We start from the raw sequence: 25038 nt of genomic DNA, 5'->3' as shown, positions 1-25038 counted from the left end.
GGGAGGACACCTTCCCCATCACCTCCCCAGGGATCCTGGTCCTGGAGCCTTCTCTGTCACCCCCACCAGGGACCCCAGTCCCAGATCCTTCTCCATTGCCCCCACCAGGGACCCTGGTCCTGGACCCCTTCTCCATTGCTCTGCCATTCTCCCCAGGACCCCCTGGTCCCCCCAGCCCCATGGCATCCCTGTGCCCCACGGCGGTACCTGTCGTGCACGTTGCCCTTGTCATCGCCCATAGTGACGGTGACGGTGCGGACGCGGGAGAGGTCGAAGGTGGTGTCGTGCTGGTGGTAGTCGGGGGTCACCCAGCCGACCCACACGCAGGTGGGCTCCTGCCCGGCGAAGATCCGCACCGAGTAGTAGTACTGGGGGCAGAGAGGTGAGTGTGGGGCCAGGGCCACCAATGGGGACCACGGGGCATGGGGATGCAGGATGGGGGACAACATGGGGACAGAGACTTAGGGATAGGGACCTTGGGGCTCAGAGATACGGGATGGGGACCGTGGGGCATGGGGATACAGGATGGAGACAGAGACGTGGGGATGGAGACAGAGACGTGGGGATGGGGATGCAGCAAGGGATATGGACCGTGGGGTATGGGGATGGGGGATGGAGAACATGGGGCACGGGGACAAGGACCAGAGAACGGAGACCACATGGGGATGTAGGATGCCAGGACTGGGACAGCAGAGTAGAGGGACACCAGGATGGGAGCAGGGTGCTAAGACGGGTACCACGAGGTGCCGGGGTGGGAGTCAGGGTGCCGGGCTGGGGTTGGGAAGCCAGGATGGGACACTGGGATGCTGGGACAGGGATCAGGGTACCAGGATGGGGGGGGGATGGACGGGATGGATGTGCTGGGACAGGGGCTGACCCCCACCTACCGTGGTGGTGTTCATGATGACCTCGGGGTCGTCACGCTCATCAGGGACCACGTCCTCCTCGAGGCGGGGAACAGTGGGCACCGCGGGGGGCGGCGCAAAGGCTGTCTTCCTCGCCTTGAACAGGAACCTGGGGGGCACCGGGACTGAGGGGGGGCCGGCCCCATGCACCCCATAGCGGTACACCCCACAGCCCTGCTCAGCCCCTAACCAAGCCCCTTGCATCCCCATTATGGGGCAATGTCCCCTAAGAGCCCACCATGGACCATCCCTATGTCGCCACCACAGGGCACTTGCACGTCCCCACCATGGGGCAAAGCCTCCCAGGACCTCACCATGGACCATCCCCATGACCCCACCATAGGCGATGCCCCCCAGGACCTCACCATATACCATCCCCATGTCCCCACCATGGGCAATGCCTCCCAGGACCTCACCATGGACCTTCCCCATGTCCCCACCATAGGCAATGCCCACCAGGACCTCAACACGGACCATCCCCATGTCTCCACCATGGGCAATGTCCCCCAAGACCTCACCATGGACCATCCCATGTCCCCATCATGGGGCAATGGGGGCAATGCTCTGCAGGACACCACTATGGACCATCCCCATGTTCCCACCATGGGCAATGCCCCCCAAGACCTCACCATGGACCATCCCCATGTCCCCATCATGAGGCAATGGGGGCAATGCTCTGCAGGACACCACTATGGACCATCCCCATGTCCCCACCATGCACAATGCCCCCCAAGACCTCACCATGGACCATCCTCATGTCCCCATCATGGGGCAACGCCCCTGGGCTTCCCATATCCCACCAGGGGGCACCCCCTGCTCCCCACTCACCCCCTCCGAGGCTTGCCCTTCTCGGTGGCCGCATCCTTCTCGTTCTCAGCGCGGGGCTGGTCGCGGGGGGCTGTGGCTGCGGGTCCCCCCCCGGGCGCCTTGTCGGCCTCGCCGTCGGCCTCGGGGTGCCGAGGGGCAGCGGAGCGGCGGAGGCGCTCGAAGTCAGAGAGGGGCTCAAGGCCGGGGGGGCTCGAGTCGTCGGGGGGCTCGGGGGGGGAGCGGGGCAGCGGCGTGGTCCCCGGGGTGCAGCGGAAATGGGGGTGGAACTGCACTGGCAGGCTGAGGCGGAGGAAGAGGAGCTCGGGCTGCGCGGCTGGCGAGCCCAGCGCCCGGTGGGACAGCCGCAGGCACGGCGGCGTCTCCACCGTCCCGTCCATCCGCGTCACCTGCAGGAGACACCCCCCCCAGCGTGGGGACACGTCATGCCAGGACCGGGGAGCCCCTGCACTGGGAACCACTGGAAGGATGTGCACTGCCCATGTGTGGGGACCCATGGGGATTGGGGACCCCATGGGGACATGCATCACCCCAGCCTGGGGACCTCCAGGGACCAGGAACCCCATGGGGACGTGCATCACCCCAGCCTGGAGACCCACAGGGATTGGGGACCCCATGGACACATGTGTCACCCTAGCCTGGGGACCCACAGGGATCGGGCACCCCCTGCACCCTGGGAACCCCTCCAGGGACATGCATCTCCCCACCACTGGGACCCTCAGGCACTGGGGACCCCTTGCCCCTGGGGACCCTGTGGGGACATGTCACACTGGCCAGAGGACACAAAGGCTGGACACTCCTATCCCTCCACACAGCACCCCAAAACCCCCAGCCCCCATTGCCAACCCCATAGGGCTTCCTCAGACCCCCAACTCCTATGGGTCCCCCCATCCCTCCATGGGTGTCCCCTTGCCCAGGACCCTCAGCCCCTGGAGGAGTCCTTCCAACTCCCATGGGGTCCCCCAGGCCCTGCGGGCTCCCGGACCACCATGTCCCGCTCCGGGCTGACCTCGAGCTGGGGGTGGTCGGGGGGCACGGGGGCGAACTGGGGCAGGCTCTTGCTGAACCAGAGGGTGATGGGGCGCTTCATGTTGATGGCGAAGGGCTCGAAGCCCTCCTGGAGGCCGCAGATGGTGAAGAAGCGCAGGCTGCTCACGTCCTGGCCCAGGTTCAGCCGCCCCACCTGGTCCAAGCCCAGGCTGCACACGGGCACGAAGCCTGCGGCGCGGGGGCGACACGGCCTCAGCACCCGAGGGCCCAGGCGTCCGGGTGCCGCCGCCGCCGCCCCAGGGGACCCGGCTCACCCTCGCCCACGTCGAAGTCCTTGAAGGCGAGCTCGGAGCCGGCGTCGCTGATGAGCACCTCGCCGTTGAGGGTGAAGGTGATGTGGCTCTCGCCCAGGTCGATCATGCAGCCCACCACGTCGCCCGGCTGCCACGTCCGCCCGAAGGGCTCGCTGCCCACGTGCCAGCGCTGCGCCTGCGGGCACCCGGCGCATCGGGAGGATATAGGGGGCCGGGGAGGGGGGGAGCCGGGGGCATCAGGAGGGTATGGGGGACCTGGGGCATCAGGAGGGCATGGGGGGCTGGAGGTGATCTGGGGGCATCAGGGGGGTATGGGGGACCTGGGGGACCTGGGGCATCAGGAGGGCATGGGGGGCTGGAGGTGATCTGGGGGCATCAGGAGGGTATGGGGGACCTAGGGGACCTGGGGCATCAGGAGGGCATGGGGGGCTGGAGGTGATCTGGGGGCATCAGGAGGGCATGGGGGACCTGGGGAACCCGGGGCATCAGGAGGGCATGGGGGACCTGGGGGACCCAGGGGCATGGGGGGCTGGAGGGGACCTGGAGCATCAGGAGGGTATAGGGGACCAGGGGGACCTGGGGGACCCAGGAGCATGGGGGAGTATGGGGGGGCTGGAGGGGACCAGGAGGATGTGGGGGACCTGGGGGCATAGGGGGCTGGAGGGGACCTGGAGCATCAGGACGGTATAGGGGACCGGGGGACGTGGGGCATTAGCGGGGTACAGGGGACCTGAGGGGGCACCTGGGCATCAGCCAGCATGGGAAGGGGGTAGAAGGGGGGATGTAGGGGAGATACAGGGGGATGGGGGGGATGTGGGGACCCCCTTGCCCCGGGCTGGCCAGGGGAGGGGGCAGCTAGGTGGCCACAGGGGCGCATCGGGGCCACGGGGGTACCCGCGGAGCCCGGGGGGCTGTGGGGCGCCTCGGGGCTCACCCGGTGCCCGTTGAAGACGTAGGCGAGGTCGTCGGCACCCAGCTCGGCGTCGGGGCGCACGTGGGGCCGGGCCCAGCCCACCCGCATCTCGCCGGTCGTCACCGCCTCGAACTCAAAGTACCACTTGCCCGAGCGCACGGCGTAGCTCCGCTCGGCCCGGAAGATGCGCACCTTGTCGGCGCGGCCCCGCGGCACCCCCTGGGCGGCTGGGGGTGGGGGGGGGAGTAGGGGGGGGGTGGGCTGTCAGCACCCCCGCGACGGCGCCTTGTGCCCTCCTTGTGCCCCGGAACGGCACCCTGCACCGCCGAACGGCACCCTGCATCCTCTCTGCACCTCCCAACAGCACCCTGCACCCCACAACAGCACCCTGTGCCCCCCAACGGCACCCTGCAACCCCCAACGGCACCCTGCATCCTCTCTGTACCTCCCAACAGCACCCTGCACCCCTAAACAGCACCCTGCATCCTCCTTGCACTCCTGAATGGCACCCTTCACCCCTAAATGGCACCCTGCATCCCTCAACGGCACCCTGCATCCTCTCTGTACCTCCCAACAGCACCCTGCACCCCTAAACAGCACCCTGCATCCTCCTTGCACTCCTGAATAGCACCCTTCACCCCTAAATGGCGTCCTGCATCCCTCAACGGCACCCTGCATCCTCTCTGTACCTCCCAACAGCACCCTGCATCCCCCAAACGGCACCTTGCATCTCCCAACGGCACCCTGCATCCTCTCTGCACCCCCTCAACGGCACCCTGCATCCTCTCTGCACCTCCAAACAGCACCCTGCACCCCCAAATGGCACCTTGCACCTCCCAACGGCACCCTGCATCCTCTCTGCACCTCCCAACAGCACCCTGCACCCCACAACAGCACCCTGTGCCCCCCAACGGCACCCTGCAACCCCCAACGGCACCCTGCATCCTCTCTGTACCTCCCAACAGCACCCTGCACCCCTAAACAGCACCCTGCATCCTCCTTGCACTCCTGAATGGCACCCTTCACCCCTAAATGGCACCCTGCATCCCTCAATGGCACCCTGCATCCTCTCTGTACCTCCCAACAGCACCCTGCATCCCCCAAACGGCACCTTGCATCCCTCAACGGCACCCTGCATCCTCTCTGCACCCCCCAACGGCACCCTGCATCCTCTCTGCACCTCCAAACAGCACCCTGCACCCCCAAATGGCACCTTGCACCTCCCAACGGCACCCTGCATCCTCTCTGCACCTCCCAACAGCACCCTGCACCCCACAACAGCACCCTGTGCCCCCCAACGGCACCCTGCAACCCCCAACGGCACCCTGCATCCTCTCTGTACCTCCCAACAGCACCCTGCACCCCTAAACAGCACCCTGCATCCTCCTTGCACTCCTGAATAGCACCCTTCACCCCTAAATGGCACCCTGCATCCCTCAACGGCACCCTGCATCCTCTCTGCACCCCCCAACGGCACCCTGCATCCTCTCTGCACCTCCAAACAGCACCCTGCACCCCCAAATGGCACTTGCACCCCCCAACAGCACCCTGCATCCTCTCTGCACCTCCAAACAGCACCCTGCACCCCTAAACAGCACCCTGCACCTCCCAACAGCACCCTGCATCGCATCCTCTCTGCACCTCCAAACAGCACCCTGCACCCCTAAACAGCACCTTGCATCTCCCAACGGCACTCTATATCCTCTCTGCACCCCCCCAATGGCACCCTGCACCCCCCAACAGCACCCTGCACCCCTAAACAGCACCCTGCATCTCCCAACGGCACTCTATATCCTCCCTGCACCCCCCAACAGCACCTTGCATCCTCCTTGCACCCCTGAATGGCACCCTGCACCCCCAATGGCACCCTGCGCCCCCAATGGCACCCTGCATCCTCTCTGCACCTCCAAACAGCACCCTGCACCCCTAAACAGCACCCTGCACCTCCCAACAGCACCCTGCATCCTCTCTGCACCTCCAAACAGCACCCTGCACCCCTAAACAGCACCCTGCATCCCCCAAATGGCACCCTGCATCCTCCCTGCACCCCAAACAGCCCCTGGCACCCCCAACGGCGCCCTGCGGGGGGCCAGCACTCACGGCTCTCCTGGTCGGGGGGCTCGATGTTGTAGCCGTAGCCGATGAGGGTGCGCACCGCCTCGCACAGGCTGTCGCGGTTCGTCTTCTTGGTTCGCTCGTCCAGCAGGTTGTAGGGCACCAGGCGGGGGTTGCGCTTGTTCTTGATGTCCTGGGGACGCGGCGGCCGTGGGCACGGGGACACGGGGGCACCGCAGCCGCCGGGACACGGGGGGCACCGCAGCCACGGGCATGGGGTGCGTGGGGACACCGCAGCCACGGGCATGGGGTGCATGGGGAGAAGGGAACGTGGGCATGGGGTGCACGGGGACATGGGGACACTGCAGCCATGGGCATGGGGTGCATGGGGAGAAGGGAACGTGGGCTTGGGGTGCACGGGGACATGGGGACACTGCAGCCATGGGCATGGGGTGCATGAGGACATGGGGACACCACAGCCAGGGGCATGGGGTGCATGGGGAGAAGGGAACGTGGGCATGGGGTGCACGGGGACATGGGGACACTGCAGCCATGGGCATGGGGTGCATGAGGACATGGGGACACCACAGCCAGGGGCATGGGGTGCATGGGGAGAAGGGAATGTGGGCATGGGGTGCACGGGGACATGGGGACACCACAGCCAGGGGCATGGGGTGCATGGGGAGAAGGGAACATGGGCATGGGGTGCATGGGGACATGGGGACATGGGGACACCACAGCCATGGGCATGGGGTGCATGGGGACACCGCAGCCAGGGGTATGGGGTGCACGGGGAGAAGGGAACATGGGCATGGGGTGCATGAGGACATGGGGACACCACAGCCATGAGCATGGGGTGCATGGGGACACCGCAGCCAGGGGTATGGGGTGCATGGGGAGAAGGGAACATGGGCATGGGGTGCACGGGGACATGGGGACACCACAGCCATGGGCATGGGGTGCATGGGGAGAAGGGAACATGGGCATGGGGTGCATGGGGACATGGGGACGCCACAGCCATGGGCATGGGGTGCATGGGGACACCGCAGCCAGGGGTATGGGGTGCACGGGGAGAAGGGAACATGGGCATGGGGTGCATGAGGACATGGGGACACCACAGCCATGAGCATGGGGTGCATGGGGACACAGGTGCATGGGGACACGGGGACATGGGGACACCACAGCCACGGGCACGGGGACATGGGGACACAGGCGCATGGGGACACCACAGCCACGGGCACGGGGACGCGGGGCCGGGGCGCACCTGGACGATGCTGTAGGTCCAGCCCTGCTGGACGCGGTCGCGGGCCCACACGTTGTGCCCGTTCTCGGCCAGGCGGTCGACCAGGGTGTTCTGCGCCGGCGTCAGCTTCACGTGCGACAGGTCCAGCGGCGCCGGCTTGTACCCGTTGGACATCATGTAGCTGGGGAGGTGGGGGGGGACGGGGGGGGAACGCACGGTCAGGACCCCCCCCCAAACTCCGGCCGCCAACCCAAGGGGCAGCCCCAGTTTGGAGCCCTCCAAGCTCCCCCATTGGGGACACTCCAATGGGCACCCACCACCAGAGACCCCCTCCCCAAGTTTGGGACCCCTGATTAAGAACCCATTCAGGGACCCCCCCCCCAATTTAGGCACCCTACTGTCTCCCCCAACAGGACCCCCCCCCATCAGGGAACTCCCCCCAAGCTGGGGAGTCCTGACTGAGGAACCCCTCAAACTGGGGACACCTGACCATGGAGCCCCACTGGGACACCAACTGGGGAGCCCCACTGGTGCCCCTGCAAGACACCCCCCCCCACTGAGGACCCCAGTCAGGATCCAGCCCCCACCCCAAACCACCAACCCCCAAAGACCCCCAAGGCCAGGATACCCCCAAACCAGTAACACCTTCTCCAGCTCAGGGTCCCCCCAAACCAGTACCCCCCACTCCAAACTGGGACCCCTGAGCCAAGCCCCTGCCCCAAGCTCTGCCCCATCCCCAGTGCCACCAGCCCCCGATCCCCCCCAAACCCCTCAACCCCCCCCCCCCACCAGCCCTCCTTTGCCCCCTGGCACCTACGTTTTGGGCAGTTTGATCTTCTTGAGGTTCTCCTCAGCTTTCTCGTCAGCCATGCCCACGTGGCAGCCCAGCGCCAGCAGCGTCCTGGGGGGCACGATGTGAGGGGGGGCCCCCCAGCCCCAGGCCAGAGCCCCACACCTCCTGCCCTAGCCCCAGACCCTGGCCCTGGGCCCCCAGCTCCAACCCCAGCCCTGGTGTCCCAGACCCCCAGCTCCAGACCCCAGCCCTGGTGTCCCAGACCCCCAGCTCCAACCCCAGCCCTGGTGTCCCAGACCCCCAGCTCCAGACCCCAGCCCTGGTGTCCCAGACCCCCAGCTCCAGCCCCAGCTCCAACCCCAGCCCTGGTGCCCCAGACCCCCAGCTCCAGCCCCAGCTCCAACCCCAGCCCTGGTGTCCCAGACCCCCAGCTCCAGCCCCAGCTCCAGACCCCAGTCCTGGTGCCCCGGACCCCCAGCTCCAACCCCAGCTCCAGACCTCAGACCCCAGCCCTGGACCCCCAGCTCCAACCCCAGTCCCAGCCCCCAGCCCTGGTGCCCCAGCTCCAACTCCAGCTCCAACCCCAGCCCTGGTGCCCCAGACCCCCAGCTCCAGCCCCAGCCCTGGTGCCCCAGACCCCCAGCTCCAGCCCCAGCTCCAACCCCAGCCCTGGTGCCCCAGACCCCCAGCTCCAGCCCCAGCTCCAACCCCAGCCCTGGTGCCCCAGACCCCCAGCTCCAGCCCCAGCCCTGGTGCCCCAGACCCCCAGGCCCCCGCCAGCCCCTCACTTGAGGGTCTCCCCCGACATCTGGAGGTTGTAGTTCCTCTCGGGCTCGGGCAGGCTGTGGAAGTCCAGCAGACAGGGGTGCAGGCGCTTGTTGTCGTCGCGGATCTGGGGGGGCCGGACGGGGTCAGCCCCCAGCCCTGGGGCAGCACCGAGGGGGCTGGGGGCTGCTGGCCCCCCTCGTGGAGGTGGGGGGCTCAGGGGGGTCCCATTGCACCCCTAGGGGTTTTTTGGGGGGTCTGTAGCACCTCTAGGGGCTTGGGGAGCTCAAGGTGTCCACTGCACCCCAAGCAGCCTTTGGGGGGTCTGTTGCACCCCACGGGGTTTTGGGGGGACTCAGGGGTGTCCATTGCACCCCTGGGGGTTTTGGAGGGGTCATAGCACCCTAAGGGGCTTGGGGGCTCCGGGGTGTCTGTTGCACCCAAGGCACTTGGGAGATTTGGGGGGGGGGGAGTCTGAGGCACCCCAGGGGAGTTGGGGGGCTTGGGGAGATCCAGGGGGTTTTGGGGTCTCAGGAGGGGTCCACTGCACAGCAAGGGCTTTGGAGGGGAGGGGGGGCTCATCTGCCTGCAGGGGGGCGACAGCACCCCGAGGCAGGGGGGCCGGGGGTCACTCACGGGGCCGTAGGTCCAGCCCTGCTCGATGCGGGTCAGGGCCCACAGCTCGTGGATGTTCTCCGCCAGCTTCTCCCGGATGCGCTCCAGGTGGGGGGGCAGCACGATCTGGGGGGCGGCGCGGCGTGAGCCTCCAGGCTCTTCCCCCCCCAAATCCCTGGCCGTGCGCCCCAAATCTCTGCAGCTCCCACCCCCCCAGCACCCCAAAACTCCTGGCCGTGCACCCCAAACCCCCTAAGCTCCCAGCACCCCAAATCCCCCAGCCATGCACCCCAAAACCCTCTAGCACCCCAAACCTCTGGGCCTTGCACCCCAAATCCCCCCAGCACCCTGAGCCCCCGGCCATGCACCCCAAAATCCTCCAGCACCCCAACCCCCCAGCCATGCACCCCGAGCCCCCCCGCCATGCACCCCAAACACCCCAGCCATGCACCCCGAGACCCTCGGCCATGCACCCCCCCAGCCATGCACCCCAAGCCCCCGGCCATGCACCCCAAATGCCCCAGGGATGCACCCCAAGCCCCCGGCCACGCACCCCAAACCCCCCAGCCATGCACCCCGAGCCCCCCGGCCATGCACCCCGAACCCCCGGCCATGCACCCCAAGCCCCCGGCCATGCACCCCAAATGCCCCAGGGATGCACCCCAAGCTCCCGGCCATGCACCCCAAACCCCCCAGCCATGCACCCCAAGCCCCCAGCCATGCACCCCGAGCCCCCCGGCCATGCACCCCAAGCCCCCGGCCATGCACCCCGAGCCCCCCAGCCATGCACCCAAAGCCCCCAGCCATGCACCCTGAGCCCTCCGGCCATGCACCCCAAGCCCCCAGCCATGCACCCTGAACCCTCCAGCCATGCACCCCGAACCCCCCAGCCATGCACCCCGAGCCCCCCAGCCATGCACCCCGAAACCCCCCAGCCATGCACCCCGAGCCCCCCAGCCATGCACCCTGAAACCCCCCAGCCACGCACCCCGAACCCCCCCGGCCACGCACCCCGAAACCCCCCGGCCATGCACCCCAAGCCCCCAGCCATGCACCCTGAGCCCCCCGGCCATGCACCCCAAGCCCCCAGCCATGCACCCCGAAACCCCCCCAGCCACACACCCCGAGCCCCCAGCCATGCACCCCAAACCCCCCAGCCACACACCCCAAACCCCCCAGCCATGCACCCCGAGCCCCCCGGCCCCGCAGCCCGAGCCCCCGGCCCCGCAGCCCCGGCGCACCTGCAGGGTGTCCACGGGGCAGGGGGTGAAGGCGGTGTGGGCCAGGGCCTGCGTGGGCCCCAGGAGGCTGCGGGCGCCGGCGCCGTCCCGCTCGTAGGCCTTGATGGGCTCCAGGCGGAGCCGCTCGCGGGGCAGCAGCGCCTCGGCGCACGGCGAGTACCCGGGGGGCGGCAGGAACTGGAAGTCCCCGTGGCGGCCCCCCAGCAGGAACCGCAGCCTGGCCGGGGGGGCGGCGGCAGCGTGGGCGCCCCGGCAGCGCCCCCCGTCCCCGCAGCCCCCCGAAGCACCCGGCAGCCCCCCCGGCAACCCCCGGACCCCACCATCCTCCCCGGACCCCCCCCACCCTCTTAGCATCCCTCCAGACCCCACCATCCCTCCTGGACCCCCACCATCCTCTTAGCATCCCCCCAGACCCCAGCATCCTCCCCGGACCCCCACCATCCTCTTAGCATCCCCCCAGACCCCACCATCCCCCCGGACCCCCACCATCCCCCTGGACCCCCACCATCCTCTTAGCATCCCCCCAGACCCCCACCATCCCCCCAGACCCCCACCATTCTCTTAGCATCCCTCCAGACCCCACCATCCCCCTGGACCCCCACCATCCCCCCAGACCCCACCATCCCTCCTGGACCCCACCATCCTCTTAGCATCCCCCCAGACCCCAGCATCCTCCCCGGACCCCCACCATCCTCTTAGCATCCCCCCAGACCCCACCATCCCCCTGGACCCCCACCATCCTCTTAGCATCCCTCCCAGACCCCACCATCCCCCCGGACCCCCACCATCCTCTTAGCATCCCCCCAGACCCCACCATCCCCCTGGACCCCACCATCCCCCCGGACCCCCACCACCCTCTTAGCATCCCCCAGACCCCACCATCCCCCCGGACCCCCACCATCCCCCTGGACCCCCACCATCCTCTTAGCATCCCTCCAGACCCCACCATCCCTCCTGGACCCCCACCATCCTCTTAGCATCCCTCCAGACCCCACCATCCCCCTGGACCCCCACCATCCTCTTAGCATCCCCCCAGACCCCACCATCCCCCCGGACTCCCACCATCCCTCCTGGACCCCCACCATCCTCTTAGCATCCCCCAGACCCCCACCATCCCCCCAGACCCCCATCATCCTCTTAGCATCCCTCCAGACCCCACCATCCCCCTGGACCCCCACCATCCTCTTAGCATCCCTCCAGACCCCACCATCCCCCTGGACCCCCACCATCCTCTTAGCATCCCCCCAGACCCCACCATCCCCCCGGACTCCCACCATCCCTCCTGGACCCCCACCATCCTCTTAGCATCCCCCAGACCCCCACCATCCCCCCAGACCCCCATCATCCTCTTAGCATCCCCCCAGACCCCACCATCCCCCCGGACTCCCACCATCCCTCCTGGACCCCCACCATCCTCTTAGCATCCCCCCAGACCCCACCATCCCCCCGGACCCCACCATCCTCTTAGCATCCCCCAGACCCCACCATCCCCCCGGACTCCCACCATCCCTCCTGGACCCCCACCATCCTCTTAGCATCCCCCCAGACCCCACCATCCCCCAGACCCCCACCATCCCCCCAGACCCCACCATCCCCCTGGACCCCCACCATCCTCTTAGCATCCCCCAGACCCCACCATCCCTCTGGACCCCCACCATCCTCTTAGCATCCCCCCAGACCCCACCATCCCCCTGGACCCCCACCATCCCCCTGGACCCCCACCATCCTCTTAGCATCCCCCGGACCCCACCATCCCCCTGGACCCCCACCATCCTCTTAGCATCCCCCCAGACCCCACCATCCCCCCAGACCCCACCATCCCCCTGGACCCCCACCACCCTCTTAGCATCCCCCCAGACCCCACCATCCCCCTGGACCCCCACCATCCTCTTAGCATCCCCCCAGACCCCACCATCCCCCCAGACCCCACCATCCCCCTGGACCCCCACCATCCTCTTAGCATCCCTCCAGACCCCACCATCCCCCAGACCCCCACCATCCCCCCAGACCCCACCATCCCCCCGGACCCCCACCATCCTCTTAGCATCCCCCAGACCCCACCATCCCCCCGGACCCCCACCATCCTCTGTGCACCCCAACCTCCCCCTTGGCCCCCCGGCAAGACCCATAGCCGGGGGGGGCGGGGGGGCAGGAGCAGGCCCGCGGGGCCGCTGCCGTGGGCCCGAGCCCCCCCCGGGCCTCACTTGACGCCGGCGGAGAAGCTGACGACGGGGAAGAAGAGGGCGTCGAGGTTGAAGCTCTCGAAGACGCCGCGCACGGGGCAGCCGTTGAGGCGGAAGGAGGCGCTGGGCACCGCCAGGTCCAGGCAGCAGCTCACCACGTCGTCGGCCGCCAGCGCCCGCCGCTGCGCCGAGGCCGCGGCCCGCGCCACGCCGCCTGCCCCCCGCCCGCCGTCAGCCCCCGGCGGGGGGGCGTGCGACGGGGGGGGGGCGTGCAAGGGGTGCTCCAGGGGTGTGCAATGGGGGGACATGCAAGGGGCACTCGGGGCCGTGCACCGGGGGGGGGGCGTGCAAGGGGTGCTCCAGGGGTGTGCACCAGGGGGGCGCGCACTGGGGGGGGGCGCGCACCGGGGGGGGGGCGTGCACCGGGGGGGGCGTGCAAGGGGTGCTCCAGGGGGTGTGCTCCCGCGGGAGCACACGCGGATGCACAACGGGTGCACAAGGGGCGCACACAAGACGCACGCAGGACGCACGCGGGGTGCACGAGGGGCGCACATAGGACACGCACGGGATGCACGATGGGTGCACGCGGGATGCACAACAGGTGCACGAAGGGACGCTTGCGGGATGCACAATGGGTGCACAAGGGGACGCACGCGGGACGCGGGACGGGTGCACACGGGATGCACGACGGGTGCACGAGGGGACACACGACGGGATGCATGACGGGTGCACACGGGACACACGACGGGTGCATGAGGGATGCACAATGGGATGCACACGGGACGCACGACAGGTGCACGAGGGGACGCACGCGGCATGCACGACGGGTGCACGCGGGATGCACAACAGGTGCACGCGAGATGCATGATGGGTGCACGATGGGACGCTTGCGGGATGCACAATGGGTGCACAAGGGGACACACGTGGGACGCGGGACGGGTGCACACGGGATGCACGACGGGTGCACGATGGGTGCACGAGGGGACGCATGCGGGATGCATGACAGGTGCACACGGGATGCACAATGGGACGCACGCAGCACGCACGACGGGAGCATGCGGGATGCATAACGGGTGCACGCGGGATGCGTGACAGGTGCACGCGGGACGCACGCAGGATGCACGACGGGTGCACGAGGGGACGCACAACGGGATGCATGATGGGGGTGCACATGGGATGCACGACGGGTGCACGAGGGGACGCACGACGGGATGCATGATGGGGGTGCACATGGGATGCACGACGGGTGCACGCGGCACGCACGACGGGTGCACGAGGGGACGCACGACGGGACGCACGCGGCGTGCACGAGGGGCGCGCGAGCGACACACGCGGGGCGCCCGCGGTGGGGGGCCGCCGGCCGGTACCTGCCCAGAGGTGGAGGCCGTCGAAGGCGAAGGAGTAGAGGTCGTCGCCGGCGCCGTTGCCCCCCCAGCCCTCGCCGCCCCCCGGGTAGGGGCTGTAGCCCTCGGTCATGGCCCAGCCCACGCGCAGGTGGGTGGCCTGCGCCGTGACGAAGGGCTCCACGTGGTCCACCACCACCTCGAAGTACCACTTCTTGTACTGCGTCGAGCCCTCGTGGGTGCCCAGGAAGATGTTGGGGCGCACGCTGGGTGGGGGGGGGGGGGACGCGGAGGGTCGGCACCGGCCTGGGGGGGGGCTCCTGCCCTCCCCGGCCTGACTCGCAACCCCCGGGGAGACCCCAGGGTGCCCCCAGGTCCCGGACCTCCCCCTCCCCGATACCGCCAGGGACACCCTAGGGCCCCCGAGGGCACCCTAGACCCCTCCCCAATATCCCTCAGGACCGCTCTAGGGCCCCCAGGGGCAGCCCAGGACCCCCAGAGCCCCCCAGGAGCCCTTAGGGCAGCCCAGGAGCACCCTAGGACCATGGCAACCCCCTCCCCAGGATCCCTCAGAGACCCCAGGAGCACCCAGAAGCACTCCAGGGACCCCCCCCCGGACCCCTCAGGAGAACCCAGGTGCCCCCGAGGGCCTTCCAGGCCCCCCCAGGAGCACCCCAAGGGCCCCCAAGGACCTCCCAGAAGCCCCCAGGACCCCCCAGGAGCACCCATGGACCCTCCCAGGAGCACCCCAGGCTCCCCAAGGGCCCCCAGGAGCACCCCAAAGCATCCTAGGACCCCCCAGGAGCACCCATGGAGACTCCCAGGAGCACCCCAGGCTTTCCAAGGGCCCCCAGGAGCACCCCAAAGCATCCTAGGACCCCCCAGGAGCACCCCAGGCTCCCCAAGGGCACCCAGGAGCACCTCAAAGCGCCCTAGGACCCCCCAGGAGCCCCCAGGAGCACCCATGGACCCTCCCAGGAGCACCCCAGGCTCCCCAAGGGCCCCCAGGAGCACCCCAAAGCATCCTAGGACCCCCCAGGAGCACCCATGGAGACTCCCAGGAGCACCCCAGGCTTTCCAAGGACACCCAGGAGCACCTCAAAGCGCCCTAGGACCCCCCAGGAGCACCCCAGGCTCCCCAAGAGCACCCAGGAGCACCTCAAAGCAGCCTAGGACCCCCCAAGAGCCCCCAGGAGCACCCATGGACTCTCCCAGGAGCACCCCAGGCTCCCCAAGGGCCCCCAGGAGCACCCCAAAGCAGCCTAGGACCCCCCAGGAGCCCCCAGGAGCACCCATGGACTCTCCCAGGAGCACCCCAGGCTCCCCAAGGGCCCCCAGGAGCACCCCAAAGCATCCTAGGACCTCCCAGGACCACCCAAGGTGACCCTGGGAGCACCCCAAAGCATCCCAGAAGCACCCATGGAGCAAACCAGGAGCATCCCAGGGTGCCCAGGAGCACCACAGGAGCACCCCAAAGCATCCATGGACCCCTCAGGAGCACCCAAGGGGCCCCAGGTGCACCCAGACCACCCCAGGAGCACCCCAGGCTCCACAGCGCCCTCAGGAGCACCTCAAAGCACCCTAGGACCCCCCTGAAGCCCCCAGGGACACCCGAGAAGCACCCATGGACCCTCCCAGGAGCACCCCAGGCTCCACAAGGGCAACCCAAGACCCCACAGAGGCACCCAAGGTGACCTCAGGAGCACCCCAAAGCATCCTAGGACCCCCGAGGAGCACCCAAGGTGACCTCAGAGGCCTCCAGAAGCCCCCAGGAGCACACATAGACCCTCTAGGAGCACCCCAAGCTCCCCAAGGGCCCCCAGGAACACCTCAAAGCACCCTAGGACCCCCCCAGGAGCACCTCAAAGCACCCATGGATCGTCCCAGGAGCACCCCAGGCTCCGCAAGGGCACCCCAAGACCTCGCAGAAGCACCCAAGGCCTCGCAGGACCCCGCAGAGGCACCCAAGGGGCCCCAGAAGCCCCCTGAGAGGCCCCAGAAGCGCCCCCGGCCCCCCAGGCCCCCAGCCCACCTGGTGACGTAGTTGACCAGCCCGGTCTGCAGCAGCAGGTCGCGCCGGGGCAGCAGGTTCTCGGTGATGAGGTTCTGGTTGGAGCGAACGGCCACCGCGTTGCACACGCACAGGGAGCACAGCACGTCCAGCACCTGCGGGGACGCACACGTGAGCACACGCACGCACACGCACGGGGAGCGCGGCACGTGCAGCGCCTGCGGGGACGCACACGTGAGCACACGCACGCACACGCACGGGGAGCGCGGCACGTCCAGCGCCTGCGGGGACGCACACGTGAGCACACGCACGCACACGCACGGGGAGCGCGGCACGTCCAGCGCCTGCGGGGACGCACACGTGAGCACACGCACGCACACGCACGGGGAGCGCGGCACGTCCAGCACCTGCGGGGACGCACACGTGAGCACACGCACGCACGTGCACGGGGAGCGCGGCACGTGCAGCACCTGCGGGGACGCACACGTGAGCACACGCACGCACGCACACGGGGAGCGCGGCACGTCCAGCGCCTGCGGGGACGCACACGTGAGCACACGCACGCACGCGCACGGGGAGCGCGGCACGTGCAGCACCTGCGGGGACGCACACGTGAGCACACGCACGCACACGCACGGGGAGCACAGCACGTCCAGCGCCTGCGGGGACGCACACGTGAGCACACGCACGCACACGCACGGGGAGCGCGGCACGTGCAGCACCTGCGGGGCGGCGCACACGCGTGTGCACACGCGCGGGGAGCACACACGCACAGGGAGCACACACGCACGGGGAGCACGGCCCAGCCCGCAGCTGCGGGGCGGCGCACACGCGTGTGCACACGCGCGGGGAGCACACGCGCACGGGGAGCACGGCCCAGCCCGCGGCTGCGGGGCCGCGCACACGCGTGTGCGCACGCACACGTGAGCACAGACGCACGGGGAGCACGGCCCAGCCCGCGGCTGCGGGGCGGTGCACACGCGTGTGCGCACGCACACGTGAGCACAGACACACGGGGAGCACGGCCCAGCCCGCGGCTGCGGGGCCGCGCACACGCGTGTGCGCACGCACACGTGAGCACAGACGCACGGGGAGCACGGCCCAGCCCGCGGCTGCGGGGCGGCGCACACGCGTGTGCACGCGCCCACCTTGTGGTTGCGGCCGTGCTTGTCGAGGAGGGAGATGATGGACTTGATGTGGTTCTCCTGGATGATGTTGAGCACCTCGGGGCTCTCGATGAGCACGCAGTAGAGCACCTCCAGGATGCCTGCGCCGGCCGCGTGAGCGGCGCTCCCCGGCCCTCGTGCAAGGGTCCCCGGCCCCCGTGCAAGCCCCGGCCCTCGGGCGAGGGTCCCCGGCCCCGTGCGAGGGTCCCGGCCCCGTGCGAGGGTCCCGGCCCCCGTGCAAGCCCCGGCCCTCGGGCGAGGGTCCCCGGCCCCATGCGAGGGTCCCGGCCCCGTGCGAGGGTCCCGGCCCCCGTGCAAGCCCCAGCCCTCGGGCGAGGGTCCCCGGCCCCGTGCGAGGGTCCCGGCCCCGTGCGAGGGTCCCGGCCCCCGTGCAAGCCCCGGCCCTCGGGCGAGGGTCCCTGGCCCCATGCGAGGGTCCCGGCCCCGTGCGAGGGTCCCGGCCCCCGTGCAAGCCCCGGCCCTCGGGCGAGGGTCCCTGGCCCCATGCGAGGGTCCCGGCCCCGTGCGAGGGTCCCGGCCCCCGTGCAAGCCCCTGCCCTCGGGCGAGGGTTCCTGGCCCCATGCGAGGGTCCCAGCCCCCATGCAAGCCCCGGCCCTCGTGCAAGGGTCCCCGGCCCCGTGCGAGGGTCCCGGCCCTGTGCGAGGGTCCCGGCCCCCGTGCAAGCCCCGGCCCTCGGGCGAGGGTCCCCAGCCCCCGTGCAAGCCCCTGCCCTCGTGCAAGGGTCCCCGGCCCCATGCGAGGGTCCCGGCCCCATGCGAGGGTCCCGGCCCCGTGCGAGGGTCCCGGCCCCCGTGCAAGCCCCGGCCCTCGGGCGAGGGTCCCCAGCCCCCGTGCAAGCCCCTGCCCTCGTGCAAGGGTCCCCGGCCCCATGCGAGGGTCCCGGCCCCGTGCGAGGGTCCCGGCCCCCATGCAAGCCCCGGCCCTCGGGCGAGGGTCCCTGGCCCCATGCGAGGGTCCCGGCCCCGTGCGAGGGTCCCGGCCCCCGTGCAAGCCCCTGCCCTCGTGCAAGGGTCCCTGGCCCCATGCGAGGGTCCCAGCCCCCGTGCAAGCCCCGGCCCTCGTGCAAGGGTCCCCAGCCCCGTGCAAGCCCCTGCCCTCGTGCAAGGGTCCCTGGCCCCATGCGAGGGTCCCGGCCCCGTGCGAGGGTCCCGGCCCCCGTGCAAGCCCCTGCCCTCGTGCAAGGGTCCCTGGCCCCATGCGAGGGTCCCGGCCCCCGTGCAAGCCCCGGCCCTCGTGCAAGGGTCCCCAGCCCCGTGCAAGCCGCTGCCCTCGGGCGAGGGTCCCCGGCCCCGTGCGAGGGTCCCGGCCCCATGCGAGGGTCCCCAGCCCCCGGGCAAGCCCCTGCCCTCGTGCAAGGATCCCTGCCCCGTGCAAGGATCCCAGCCCCGTGCAAGGATCCCAGCCCCGTGCGAGGGTCCCAGCCCCCCGTGCGAGGATCCCTGCCCCCCGTGCGAGGATCCCAGCCCCGTGCGAGGGTCCCTGCCCCCCATGCGAGGATCCCTGCCCCCCGTGCGAGGGTCCCTGCCCCCATTGCGAGGGTCCCGGCCCCCCATGCGAGGATCCCTGCCCCCCGTGCGAGGGTCCCGGCCCCCCATGCGAGGATCCCTGCCCCCCGTGCGAGGGTCCCTGCCCCCCGTGCGAGGATCCCTGCCCCCCGTGCGAGGGTCCCGGCCCCGTGCGAGGGTCCCTGCCCCCATTGCGAGGGTCCCTGCCCCCCGTGCGAGGGTCCCTGCCCCCCGTGCAAGGATCCCAGCCCCGTGCGAGGGTCCCGGCCCCGTGCGAGGGTCCCAGCCCCCCGTGCGAGGATCCCAGCCCCGTGCGAGGGTCCTGGCCCCCGTGCGAGGATCCCTGCCCCCCGTGCGAGGGTCCCTGCCCCCCGTGCGAGGGTCCCTGCCCTCCGTGCGAGGATCCCTGCCCCCCGTGCGAGGGTCCCGGCCCCCGTGCGAGGATCCCTGCCCCCCGTGCGAGGGTCCCTGCCCCCCGTGCAAGGATCCCAGCCCCGTGCGAGGGTCCTGGCCCCCGTGCGAGGGTCCCGGCCCCCGTGCGAGGCTGGCGCTCACCCGAGGAGGCCTCCAGGCGGTCCAGCTTGCTGACGAGCCAGTCGAGGTTGTTGGAGAAGAGGGCGCAGTTGGAGCGGTTGCCCCGGATCAGCGAGGCTGGGGGAGACGTGGGTCAGGACCCCCCGGCCGGGGGGCAGCGCCCCCCCCGCCCCACGGCTCGTGCCCGGCCTCGCACGGGGACCGCGGCCGCCCGGACCTTGCACCCAGCCCACGCTGCACCCACCGCCCCCCGCCCCCAGCCCCATAGAGCACCCACCGCCCCCCGCACCCACCTCCATAGAGCACCCACCGCCCCCCGCACCCACCTCCATAGTGCACCCACAGCCCCCCGCACCCAGCCCACGCTGCACCCACCGCCCCCTGCACCCAGCCCCATAGTGCACCCACCGCCCCCTGCACCCAGCCCACACTGCACCCACCGCCCCCCGCACCCAGCCCCATAGTGCACCCACCGCCCCCTGCACCCAGCCCCATAGTGCACCCACCGCCCCCTGCACCCAGCCCACGCTGCACCCACCGCCCCCTGCACCCAGCCCCATAGTGCACCCACCGCCCCCCGCACCCAGCCCACGCTGCACCCACCGCCCCCCGCACCCAGCCCCATAGAGCACCCACTGCCCCCCGCACCCAGCCCCATAGTGCACCCACAGCCCCCTGTACCCAGCCCCATAGAGCACCCACTGCCCCCCGCACCCACCTCCATAGTGCACCCACAGCCCCCTGTACCCAGCCCCATAGTGCACCCACTGCCCCCCGCACCCAGCCCCATAGAGCACCCACCGCCCCCTGCACCCAGCCCCATAGTGCACCCACTGCCCCCCGCACCCAGCCCACGCTGCACCCACCGCCCCCCACACCCAGCCCCATAGAGCACCCACCGCCCCCTGCACCCACCTCCATAGTGCACCCACTGCCCCCCGCACCCAGCCCCATAGAGCACCCACTGCCCCCCGCACCCACCTCCATAGAGCACCCACTGCCCCCCGCACCCAGCCCCGCGCTGCACCCTTCCTGCGCTGCACCCCTGCACCCAGCCCCCGCTGCACCCTCCCCGCGCTGCACCCCGCGCTGCACCCCGCGCTGCACCCCGCGCCCCCGCACCCTCCCCGCGCTGCACCCCGCGCCCCCGCTGCACCCTCCCGGCGCTGCACCCCGCGCTGCACCCCGCGCCCCCGCTGCACCCTCCCCGCGCTGCACCCCTGCACCCAGCCCCCGCTGCACCCTCCCGGCGCTGCACCCCGGGCTGCAGCCGGCGCCCCCGCACCCAGCAGCTCGTAGAGCAGGTTGACGATCCTCTTCCAGGAGGCCGCGGCCTCGTCGCCGGCGCACTCGGCGAAGTGGGCGGCCGTGCTGTACACGTTCAGGCGGTCGATGCAGTTCAGCACCAGCGCGATCATGCCCTGGGGGCGCGGGGGGCGTCAGGCCGCGGCCCCCCGCCCGCCCCACCGCCAGCCCCGGCCGCCTCCGCGCCCCCCGGAGCCCCTGGCTGCTCCACCAGTGCCCCGGGTGCACGCATGGCCCCACCAGCGCCCCGGGGTGCTCCACCAGTGCCCCTGGGTGCATGCACGGCCCCACCAGCACCCCTGGGTGCTCCACCAGTGCCCCGGGTGCACGCACGGCCCCACCAGCACCCCTGGCTGCTCCACCAGTGCCCCTGGGTGCACGCATGACCCCACCAGCGCCCCGGGTGCTCCACCAGTGCCCCGGGTGCACGCACGGCCCCACCAGCACCCAGGGGTGCTCCACCAGTGCCCCGGGTGCATGCACGGCCCCACCAGCGCCCCGGGTGCTCCACCAGTGCCCCGGGTGCACGCACGGCCCCACCAGCACCCCTGGCTGCTCCACCAGTGCCCCTGGGTGCATGCACGGCCCCACCAGCACCCCTGGGTGCTCCACCAGTGCCCCGGGTGCACGCACGGCCCCACCAGCGCCCCGGGTGCTCCACCAGTGCCCCGGGTGCATGCACGGCCCCACCAGCGCCCCGGGTGCTCCACCAGTGCCCCGGGTGCACGCATGGCCCCACCAGCACCCAGGGGTGCTCCACCAGTGCCCCGGGTGCACGCACGGCCCCACCAGCACCCCAGGTGCTCCACCAGTGCCCCGGGTGCACGCACGGCCCCACCAGCACCCCTGGCTGCTCCACCAGTGCCCCGGGTGCACGCATGGCCCCACCAGCACCCAGGGGTGCTCCACCAGTGCCCCGGGTGCACGCACGGCCCCACCAGCGCCCCGGGTGCTCCACCAGTGCCCCGGGTGCACGCATGGCCCCACCAGCGCCCCGGGTGCTCCACCAGTGCCCCGGGTGCATGCACGGCCCCACCAGCGCCCCGGGTGCTCCACCAGTGCCCCAGGTGCATGCACGGCCCCACCAGCACCCCTGGGTGCTCCACCAGTGCCCCGGGTGCACGCACAGCCCCACCAGCGCCCCGGGTGCTCCACCAGTGCCCCTGGGTGCACTCACAGCCCCACCAGCACCCCTGGGTGCTCCACCAGTGCCCCGGGTGCACGCACGGCCCCACCAGCACCCTTGGGTGCTCCACCAGTGCCCCAGGTGCACGCACGGCCCCACCAGCACCCCTGGCTGCTCCACCAGTGCCCCGGGTGCACGCACGGCCCCACCAGCACCCAGGGGTGCTCCACCAGTGCCCCGGGTGCACGCACGGCCCCACCAGCACCCCTGGGTGCTCCACCAGTGCCCCATGTGCACGCACGGCCCCACCAGCACCCAGGGGTGCTCCACCAGTGCCCCGGATGCACGCACGGCCCCACCAGCACCCAGGGGTGCTCCACCAGTGCCCCGGGTGCACGCACGGCCCCACCAGCACCCAGGGGTGCTCCACCAGTGCCCCGGGTGCACGCACGGCCCCACCAGCACCCAGGGGTGCTCCACCAGTGCCCCGGGTGCACGCACAGCCCCACCAGCGCCCCGGGTGCTCCACCAGTGCCCCTGGGTGCACTCACAGCCCCACCAGCACCCCTGGGTGCTCCACCAGTGCCCCGGGTGCACGCACGGCCCCACCAGCACCCTTGGGTGCTCCACCAGTGCCCCAGGTGCACGCACGGCCCCACCAGCACCCCTGGCTGCTCCACCAGTGCCCCGGGTGCACGCACGGCCCCACCAGCACCCAGGGGTGCTCCACCAGTGCCCCGGGTGCACGCACAGCCCCACCAGCACCCCTGGGTGCTCCACCAGTGCCCCATGTACATGCACGGCCCCACCAGCACCCAGGGGTGCTCCACCAGTGCCCCGGGTGCATGCACGGCCCCACCAGCACCCAGGGGTGCTCCACCAGTGCCTCATGTGCATGCACAGACCCCTGAGCCCCCCAGCACCTCTGCAGCTCCCTGAGCACCCCCGGGTGCATGCACAGACCCCTGCGCAGCCCCCCAGCACCCCCGCAGCCCCATGAGCACCCCCGGGTGCATGCACAGACGCAGGAGCACCCCCAGGTGCCTGTGCAGCCCCCCCGGAGCCCCCCAGGCAGCCCCCTGAGCACCCCCGGGTGCCTGCGCCGCCCCAGGAGCACCCCCGTGTGCCTGCATGGCCCCCCCCGGGCCCCCCAGGCAGCCCCCTGGAGCACCCCCGGGTGCCTGCATGGCCCCAGGAGCACCCTCGGGTGCCTGCGCGGCCCACCCGAGCCCCCCAGGCAGCTCCAGAAGCACCCCTGGGTGCCTGCGCGGCCCCCCGGGCCCCCCAGGCAGCCCCCTGAGCACCCCCGGGTGCCTGCACAGCCCCAGGAGCACCCCCGGGTGCCTGCGCGGCCCACCCGAGCCCCCCAGGCAGCTCCAGGAGCACCCCTGGGTGCCTGCGCGGCCCCCCGGGCCCCCCGGGCAGCCCCCTGAGCACCCCCAGGTGCCTGCGCGGCTCCCCTGAGCACCCCAGGCAGCCCCCTGAGCACCCCCGGGTGCCTGCATGCCCCCCGGGCCCCCCAGGCAGCCCCCTGGAGCACCCCCGGGTACCTGCATGGCCCCATGAGCACCCCCGGGTGCCTGCGCAGCCCACCTGAGCCCCCCAGGCAGCTCCAGGAGCACCCCTGGGTGCCTGCGCGGCCCCCCGGGCCCCCCAGGCAGCCCCCTGAGCACCCCCGGGTGCCTGCACCGCCCCAGGAGCACCCCCGGGTGCCTGCATGCCCCCCGGGCCCCCCGGGCAGCCCACCTCCTCCTGGAAGAGGTTCTGGCGGCTCTTGAGCGAGCGCAGCTGGCCCTGGCGCTCCTCGTGCCGCAGCTCGGCCGGCGGGTGCTGGAAGTAGCCGATGAGGTCCTGCAGGCTCAGGATGACGGCGGCGATGGGCAGCGGCGCCCCCGGCCCCCCCTTGCCCTTGGCGCACAGGCTGTCCAGGCTCCTGGGGGCGGGGGCGGCCGTGGGCATGGGGCGGCGGCCCCCCCAGGCCCCCCAGAGCCCTGGGGACCCCCCCGCCCCACACCCCCCCCCAGGGTCCTGGGGAACCCCCCAGCCCCACGCACCCCCCCCCAGGGTCCTGGGGACCCCCCAGCCCCACACACCCCCCCTAGGTCCATGGGGACCCCCAGCCCCACGCACCCCCCCCCAGAGCCCTGGGGACCCCCCAGCCCCACGCACACCCCCCCTAGGTCCATGGGGACCCCCCAGCCCCACGCACCCCCCCCAGGGTCATGGGGAACCCCCAGCCCCACGCACCCCCCCCGGGGTCCTGGGGAACCCCCCAGCCCCACGCACCCCCCCAGGGTCCTGGGGACCCCCCCGCCCCACGCACCCCCCCCCAGGGTCCTGGGGAACCCCCAGCCCCACGCACCCCCCCCAGGGCCATGGGGAACCCCCAGGCCCACGCACCCCCCCCCCAGAGCCCTGGGGACCCCCCAGCCCCACGCACACCCCCCCTAGGTCCATGGGGACCCCCCAGCCCCACGCACCCCCCCCAGAGCCCTGGGGAACCCCCAGCCCCACGCACCCCCCCCAGGGTCCTGGGGAATCCCCCAGCCCCACGCACCCCCCCCCAGAGCCCTGGGGAACCCCCGCCCCATGCACCCCCCCCCAGAGCCCTGGGGACCCCCCAGCCCCACGCACCCCCCCCAGGGCCCTGGGGAACCCCCAGCCCCACGCACCCCCCCAGGGCCATGGGGACCCCCCCGCCCCACGCACCCCCCCCCAGGGTCCTGGGGAACCCCCAGCCCCACGCACCCCCCCAGGGCCCTGGGGACCCCCAGCCCCACGCACCCCCCCAGGGCCCTACGGACCCTCCCAGCCCCACACCCCCCCCAGGTCCCTGCAGCCCCCCAGCCCCACGCACCCCCCCCAGGGTCCTGGGGAACCCCCAGCCCCACGCACCCCCCCAGGGCCCTGGGGACCCCCAGCCCCACGCACCCCCCCAGGGCCCTACGGACCCTCCCAGCCCCACACCCCCCCCAGGTCCCTGCCGCCCCCCAGCCCCACACACCCCCCCAGGTCCCTGCAGCCCCCAGCCCCCCCCAGCGCCCCGCAGCCCCCCGCACTTGACGAAGAGCCCGTAGAGGCCGGAGGTGCTGTAGATCATGCGCGCCGCCTGCGAGGCCTCCCGCTGCGAGCGGCTCAGCGACAGCGCGTCGTCCATGTGCCCCTCCTGGTGCAGGATGGCCTG

At 71.4% G+C, this 25038-nt stretch overlaps 1 protein-coding gene across 1 annotated transcript in view; it reads right to left on the bottom strand.

The window, feature by feature from the left end:
- RYR1 (ryanodine receptor 1) overlaps positions 1-25038 on the bottom strand; it is a 103424-nt gene that overhangs the window by 58104 nt on the left and 20282 nt on the right. The window contains 20 exon segments of the mRNA XM_068910408.1: positions 208-368; positions 888-1014; positions 1734-2119; positions 2740-2948; positions 3035-3209; positions 3969-4174; positions 6048-6195; positions 7267-7426; positions 8063-8146; positions 8827-8930; positions 9440-9544; positions 10660-10876; positions 12864-13056; positions 14210-14451; positions 16218-16351; positions 17345-17463; positions 19445-19540; positions 20709-20844; positions 23601-23787; positions 24914-25035. Of these exon segments, the coding sequence (XP_068766509.1) occupies positions 208-368; positions 888-1014; positions 1734-2119; positions 2740-2948; positions 3035-3209; positions 3969-4174; positions 6048-6195; positions 7267-7426; positions 8063-8146; positions 8827-8930; positions 9440-9544; positions 10660-10876; positions 12864-13056; positions 14210-14451; positions 16218-16351; positions 17345-17463; positions 19445-19540; positions 20709-20844; positions 23601-23787; positions 24914-25035 (3311 nt within the window).

This window comes from Struthio camelus, chromosome 16, assembly GCF_040807025.1.
Source record: "Struthio camelus isolate bStrCam1 chromosome 16, bStrCam1.hap1, whole genome shotgun sequence".
NCBI classification, from domain to species: Eukaryota; Metazoa; Chordata; class Aves; order Struthioniformes; family Struthionidae; genus Struthio; species Struthio camelus.
This window is presented reverse-complemented; position numbering and strand designations above follow the sequence as displayed.